Here is a 7751-nt window from a genome sequence, read left to right on the forward strand (position 1 = left end):
CCCTTAACCATACGAGTGGCCCTTCTCTCCAGGTTATCCGCATCCCTCTTGAAGTGCGGTGCCCAAAACTGCACGCAGTACTCCAACTGCGGTCTGACCAGCGCCCGATAGAGGGGAAGTATCACCTCCTTGGCTCTGTTCGTCATGCATCTGCTGATGCACGATAAAGTGCAGTTAGCTTTGCTGATGGCTTCGTCACACTGCCGACTCATGTTCATCGTGGAGTCCACTAGGACTCCAAGATCCCTTTCCACTTCCGTGCCACCCAGCAGGTCATTCCCTAGGCTGTAGGTGTGTGGACATTTTTCCTCCCTAGGTGCAGCACTTTGCATTTCTCCTTGTTGAACTGCATTCTGTTGTTTTCTGCCCACTTGTCCAACCTGTCCAGGTCTGCTTGCAGCTGTTCCCTGCCCTCCGGCATGTCCACATCTCCCCATAGCTTTGTGTCATCCGCAAACTTGGACCTTGAAAAAGGTTTTCAAATACAGGGACTGGTTCTGGCTTGTGTGTTGGTTGGAGGTACTTAGCTTGACTGGGTCATTTTGTTTTTTTGGTACTTTCTTTTCCCCCAGAGGACTTCCTTAGGGAAGCTCTCAAATGCTTTTTCTAGCTGAACGAAAAACATGTATTATTTTGATTTATTTTTCTGTAATTTTTATTCTTTTTTTTCTGTAATTGTCTTGAAAATATCAGCGAACTTTTGCACACTTCTGAAAACATGCTGGTCATCCCTCATGTTGGCGGTCCCCTAAATTCTGGCTGCAGTAACTTTTTCCTTACTTTCTTCAGTGAGTGGCTAAGTAACTGTTCTCCAGTCATTGGGACACTGGTATTTACTACCTATCTCTCTGAACAAGAAATGTGATATTATATTAGTCACCTTTCACCCCCAATCTCTTATCCTGTTCCTTTTCTAGATGAAATACAGTAATTCCCATCCTGGTACTCTCCTACCATTTTAGAATCTTTTACAGCCTGGGTATACAATTCTCACATTTACCTACTATTTTTTTTCAATTAACTACTGCTCCCCTAATTTGCTGCCCCAAGAATTCCAGCTTTTAAGTGACGGAGTCAAAAGGTGCAAGTGTTCTTTGAGTAACTCTCTTTTCAATAAATTATCAAAATCTGCCTTTCAGGCATGAGAGGCCTGTTGGAGACCATGTGTCCATCCTCTTTTCTACCTCCAACAGCAATGGGTTCAGAATCCAAGTCGTTTTCTATGCATGCTGGAGTTTAGCCAGCTTAGTGATTGTTTGCTCATTACTCTCTGTTTCAGTTTCTCATGCAAGTAATTCAGGGCTTCTTCTCTGACTGCTCCCCTGTATACAGCTCTTATCTTTTCTCCATAAAACATGGTCCAAATCCAGCTTTGCAAATTCTTGAGAACTTCTGTTTCCTTCAATACCTCATGAAACCTATATATTTCTCCACCTGGTTTTCCTTATGTGACTGGGTTTCACCTATACTACTTCAGCAGCTAAAAGTGCAAACTCCTTCCCTGTATCCCAAAGTGTTTTTGCATCAAGTTCCTTATTATTATAACAAGACTGTTTTTTTTTTTTTTCTTTTCTACATAGCTCAGGCATTCCCTACAACCTAATTTCTAACATTTCATGTCTCCCCCAGTTCTCTCTCTCTCTTATTTTGGAGTAGCCCAAAGTCTTCAAGGAGCACGCTATGTTGGGCCACTAGGCTCTCACAAGGTATCAAACTTTCTCTGCGGTAATATCTCTATTTTTAGTCCTGGTGCAGTTTATTGGTCAGGAATGGCCCTGGCTTTTAGATGTGATTCTAGGGTTGTCCTTGTTTTGGGAACCTCTGTAGATCAGTTCCACAATCTGGGATTTCATGTGCTGTAAAACGTGTCTCACTCTTTTCTTCTTCTTTCCATCTCCATGACTCCCATGAATTTTGTCATAAACCCTATGGTATCTGCCAGTCATTGCACTCACCTCTGCATTGGGATTATCCTCTCATTGGATGGGATGATTGCTTTAGTTGCATCTGCAGTTCTTATAAAATCATCTTTTTCTGGTGCCCTGGTGATGAGGAATTACACTCTCTTCCAGAAAAAAAAGTTTCATTGAGAGCCATCTGTCATGGATTCATTTCAGTGTCATGAGTGCTCGCTTTAAACCTTCACTGACAATAAGCGACTTTCCACTCCTTTGCCTGGAATTACACAGATAAGATAAATGCTATCTATCCCTAAGTGTGTCCAGTGTCTCCTAATTTTGGTACCTTGAAAACTAGCAAAAGCTTTTCTGCTTTCTAGTACCTCACAGATCACTGCATCCTCACCCCTGTCCTTTGTGACTCTGTGAGTTTTGTACTTTTTTGATACTTCAGAGTGATTCGTGCTTTGTTCCCTATGAGCCTCTCCACCACCTGGGTAACAAGGCCCATCTACTGAAGGCTTCTCCCTGCGGTGCCTTCCTTTCATCCTAAATGCCCATTCTCCCTTCTCCACGAAGGTCCTAATAGAAATCTCGAGATCCCTGGATCCATTCCCCAACTCCCAGTTGGTATTTTGCATCCAGTACCCCGTTACAAACCCTCTTTAACCACTGCCCCAAACAGGATATCGAGGTCCCACGCCTGACTTAATCTGCCGCATCCAGCAAGGAGAAGTGGAGCTCTGGGTGTGTGAGGATGAGGACGGTGGGGAAATCCCAAGGTCGGAGGACCTGCTGCCAGGTGAGTTGTGGCCGTCCCCTCCACCCAGCTCCCCTCTCGGAAATGCTCCATCCCCAGGCTGACAGGGAGCCTGCCCTGTGCTGACTTCAGATACCTTCTGCTGTAAAGGGATGACAAAATCGAATGGTCACAAACTCCTCTGCGACTGTTTCAGGCTGGACATAAGGAAGAACTTCTTTACTGTCCGAGCCCCCAAGGTTTGGAATAGACTGCCGCCGAAGGTGGTTCAAGCACCCACTTTGAACGCCTTCAAGACACTTTTGGATGTTTATCTTGCTGGGATCCTATTATCCCTGCTGACTTCCTGCCCCTGGGGCAGGGGCTGGACTCGATGAGCCTCCGGGGTCCCTTCCAGCCCAAATGTCTATGAAATCTATGAATGTGTGGTGTTGTTCCCAATCTCTGAAATTCCAAGCTGGAATCCAAGATCCCCCCAATTACAGCTGTTAGGGGACAATTCAATTTTCTGTCTTGATTTTTAGGCACAGATCTGGTTTCCCTCAGACACCATGATCTTAAATTGCCATCTTCGCTCACCATTGTAGGAGTTGATTCTGCAGCCCAAGGTAGCCATACCTCTTTCACACCCTCTCCCAGGGCATAATGGGATGTGTAGTCCCCCATGGAAATCAGCATGGCATGCAAAATCTCTGTGTAGCCCTTACTGTTGGACAAGAGAGAGGCTGGGGCTGTCCCAGGTGTCTCCTGATCAGGTTGACCTGGAACCCGGGAGGGTTTTAATCATGGTCTTACACTGCATTAAATGGCTTCATGGGGTGGGTGGGTTTCACAAGCTTTCCTGTTGTGGAGGAAATCAATACCCCCTTTCTGTTTCCTCCATGGAGCCCTGAGTGTCTGAGAGACAGACTCAGCACAGAGTCCATGTGTAGGGCCTTAGTCCCGGTGCAGATTTCTGTGATGTGGAGGCCACCTGAGCCTCCTCAGTAGAGGAAAGCTTCATGGGCTCATTCATTGCACCAGACCTCACCCTGGAAGCAGGCAGGAAGCACAGCCCTGCTCCTTTCATGAGACAGAGCCACAGCTCTAAGCCTTCCCCTCCCAGAACATTTCATGCAGGGATGAGCAATGAAACATGTTGGCTCATCCTACCAAGCAGAAGCGACACTCATAGATTCACAGATGTTAGGGTCGGAAGGGACCTCAATAGATCATCGAGTCCGACCCCCTGCATAGGCAGGAAAGAGGGCTGGGGCTAGATGACCCCCGCTAGATACCTATCTAACCTCCTCTTGAAGACCTAGATGCTTATCTAACCTCCTCTTGAAGACCCCCAACCTCCAGTGGAAGGCAGCTGGTCCAGTGGAAGGCAGTGCTCCTCACACACTCCTGCCTGCTGACAAGTCCTAGAAATCCCCTATGATGCTGTTCACCTTTGTAACCAGATGCTAGTCTCTGGACTGCCAGAGATCAAGAGCAAGCACTGGAGAGCAGTCTCACCAATGCACTTTGGCTTTTGGCACATGTCAGCCCAGCCAGGTAGAGCATTGGGCATCATCTCCCCCTGGACCCACCAGTGATGTGGGGTAGAGCAACCCATAGTGAACCTCATTCTTCCTTTAAGCAGTTACCTCTGGTCTCCTTCTCAGCTCATTAGATCATGAAGCTGTTCAGGGGCTGTCCTAACACACACATTCCATGTGTGTCTCCCAGCAGGGTGAGAAATAATGCAGCTGACAGCTGGCCCAGACACCCTGAGAATCTGGCTCTGAAAGCCACTGAGTAGGGAACATTAGTCCCACACAGGGATCTGCCCCTCGCACATCTCCAGCACTTTACCTTTTGGAAGAAAGACCTTGTTTTCTTGAGGGAACACAAGTGCCAAGGTCCAGTCCTGCTCAGAGGCCCATCCCAGCAGAAGGAATAGCCATATTTGCCCTTTGCCAGCAGGGCACAGACTAATCTGAAGTTTCTCTTCCCCACACAGGAGGTGCCTGGCTGCTGAGCGGAGCTGAGGAGCAGACTCCTGCGGGAGGGCCTGCAGACCTGGAGCCACCATGGACTTCCCCAGGGGGTTTGGGGAAGATGGACTCCCTAAGACCTGAGAAGGACAAATGGCACCAGAGTCAGGGGAGGCCTCAAAAGGAAAAAGAAAATGTAGCAGTTAATCAGGCACCATCTGAAGTTGGATGTGAGAGTGGAAAAGGGACAGACCCCAAAAAGAGCCCTGGGTGCAGGGAAAAAATTGTGGATCATCCCTCCAACCTGGCCAGACACAAGTGCATGCACACAAGGGAGAAGCCACATCAGTGCTCTGAGTGTGGGAAGAGTTTCACCCAGTCTTTCAACCTTGCCCAGCACCAGCGCATCCACAGAGGGGAGAAGCCACATCGGTGCTCTGAGTGTGGGAAGAGATTCACCCGCTCCTCCCACCTGTCCCAGCACCAGCGCATCCACAGAGGGGAGAGGCCACATCAGTGCCCTGAATGTGGGAAGAGCTTCACCTACTCCTCTGGCCTGGCCCAGCACCTGCGCATCCACACAGGGGAGAAGCCACATCAGTGCTCTGAGTGTGTAAAAAGCTTCACCTCCTCCTCCAGCCTGGCCCGGCACCAGTTTATCCACACAGGGGAGAAGCCACATCAGTGCTTGGAGTGTGGAAAAAGCTTTACCCGCTTCTCCCGCCTGGCTGAGCACCAGCGCATTCACAGGCAGGAAAATCCACATCAGTGCTCTGTGTGTGGGAAGAGCTTCACCCAGTCCTCCACCCTGGCCCTGCACCAGCGCATCCATACAGGGGAAAAGCCACATCAGTGCGCTGTGTGTGGGAAAAGCTTCATCCACTCCTCCAGCCTGACCCGGCACCGACGCATCCACACATGAGAGCATCCATAATTCTGGCAGCAATACACGAAGGGCTTGGGGATGTCTGCTTTGCTCACCACCCACCAGTGGCTGCAAGCAGCCTCATGCTGGTATACTGCAGAAAGAGTTTACCAAGCCTTTGGCCCTTGTAGGGCATAATAGTGTCATCTGGGGTTGTTAGACAGGAGCTGGACTGTTCTCAGTGGTGACAGATGACAGAACAAGGAGCAGTCATCTCAAGTTGCAGCAAGGGAGGTTTAGGTTAGATATTAGGAAAAAACTTTCTTACTAGGAAGGTGGTGAAGCACTGGAATAGGTTACCTAGAGGGGTGGTGGAAGCTCCATCCTTGGAGGTTTTTAAGGCCTGGCTTGACAAAGCCTTGGCTTGAATGATGTAGTTGGGGCTGGTCCTGCTTTGAGCAGGGGGTTGGACTAGATGTGACCTCCTGAGGTCCTTTCCCACCCTCATTGTCTATGGTTCTATGATCAGTGTCATGGTTGCTGTTGTCCTTGTCAGGTGTTCTTGACGTGCTATCAGGGGTGAAGTCTCAGGAACTGTGGTGCTCTCAAAGTCACAGCCAGGATATCCCAATACTAATCTTGTCTTAAAGAGCAACCACAGGCTCAGCTCGGCTAGGTTTATTCTCTAGAAACAGAGCCCTAACTCATTTTGTCCTAGCAAGTACATCAAACCAGGAGCCAAGGCATTTGTACCTGTGACCCAGCACACCACACAGACTCTCCTAGGCTGCTGCAAATTTTCCTGCTTTCCGACTCTCCTTTTATATAATGATTAAAACAAATTACATATTGCATTCCATCTGTATTGTGAATGTCTTAAACTGTCCTGTACTGTGGGCTTATTTCACGTTCTGACCTGTGTTCCCATTCCCGGTGCTCCTGGCCCAGCCTTATCCTCATACTGGACTATCTTACCATATACCATCATCTCCCATTCCCACCTTTTGGCAGGAGTGCACATCCTGCCCATCTGCCACTTTTATTTATGTGAGGAGTTCATGCGTCGGTTAGGTTTGCTGGGGGAGGCCTACTTTGGCCTGTACTTTTGCAAAGCCTTTGTGTGAGCAGCATATATTGATTAATGCCACAACGAGGCCCAAAAGCAGAATGGAAAGGACCCAGAGGCTGGCCCCCAAGGTTTGATGGTGGGGAGAGGCTCAGAGGAAACACCTCAAGCACAGGCCAGTCCTGATGCAGGGGAACCTATAAGGAGACAATTTTTGCATCAGCCTGTGCATTCCCCATCATTCTCTAAAAGCAGCCAGGGCTCCCAGGAGGAGAAGCAGTGCCTTCACAATAGGTGCCCTCCCCAAGACAACTGGCTCCAAATTCCACCCAGGGACTGTCCTTGGCCACCTCCCAGCTTCATCCTCCCCCCTGGTCCCAGGGTCGTGGGATGCGAGGCTCTGAAGTTGCAGGAAAGAGGACATTTATGGCTGGTGAAGCATCCCTGCCCTCCACCCTGACCTTGCCTTTTCTCATCACCACATCACTCCTGTCCCAAGCTTTCTCGTGCCCATCAGGGTGCAAGGAGCTGCTACTGTCACCAATTTGGTAGGTTTTGCTTCTCGGCCTCTCTCCTGAACTCTGCACCACTGTGTGCCTGGTGCTTCCCCTGTCCTTCCTCCTTTCATTGCATTCTCTGTAACGTATTTTCTGCTAATAAAGACCCAGAGCTGAACATGGTACTCCTGTGATTGATCTCTGTCCTCTCCAGAGCCGTGCAACAGGACAGAGCCCTTTCCAGAGCAGAACTCTCTGTGACTTTGCAACCCCTTCCCTTTCCAGAGGATTCACCGCAGTGCAGGGATTGTTGCTAACCCTCAGGCACAGGAGTTGGTCACACTCAAGGCACTTCTCCCATGTGTTGCTGGACACAGCCCTTTAAAAGGGACCTCAGCAGGGACCAGTAGAGTCTCTTTTCTGGGTGAAACTGGGTAGCAAGGAGATGCAACCTGTAGCAGGTTCTGCCTCTCCTGTTGAAGGGTGGGGAAAGTATGAAGGCATCCTCTGGGTGAAATGCAGCATTTTGTAATCTTCCATTGTAAATTCAGAGACCTTCCTCCTAGTGCCAATGCCTTTTGGCTCCATGATTGTCCTAGAGGTTTATAACCCAACCTAGAGCATGCTCTTTCATTCCTTTCTTCCATAATTTGCCTTTTCTGAACCCCACCCTTCCCAGCATCTAAAACTGCCCCCACTTTCCC

General features: G+C 49.0%; 2 protein-coding genes across 3 annotated transcripts in view; one reads left to right on the top strand and one right to left on the bottom strand.

The window, feature by feature from the left end:
- Positions 1 to 5828, top strand: part of LOC106722998 (zinc finger protein 135-like) — a 9296-nt gene extending 3468 nt beyond the window's left edge. For both annotated transcript variants that reach the window (XM_025192726.1, XM_014526139.2), the window contains 2 exons: positions 2584 to 2700; positions 4646 to 5828. In XM_025192726.1, the coding sequence (XP_025048511.1) occupies positions 2584 to 2700; positions 4646 to 5541 (1013 nt within the window). In that variant the 3' untranslated portion in view covers positions 5542 to 5828. The remainder of the gene's footprint in view (positions 1 to 2583; positions 2701 to 4645) is intronic.
- The window catches only part of LOC102381513 (zinc finger protein 271-like), a 105408-nt gene that overhangs the window by 19303 nt on the left and 78354 nt on the right, over positions 1 to 7751 (bottom strand).

The sequence above is a fragment of the Alligator sinensis genome, unplaced genomic scaffold (genome assembly GCF_000455745.1).
Source record: "Alligator sinensis unplaced genomic scaffold, ASM45574v1 scaffold1411_1, whole genome shotgun sequence".
Lineage (NCBI taxonomy): Eukaryota > Metazoa > Chordata > Crocodylia > Alligatoridae > Alligator > Alligator sinensis.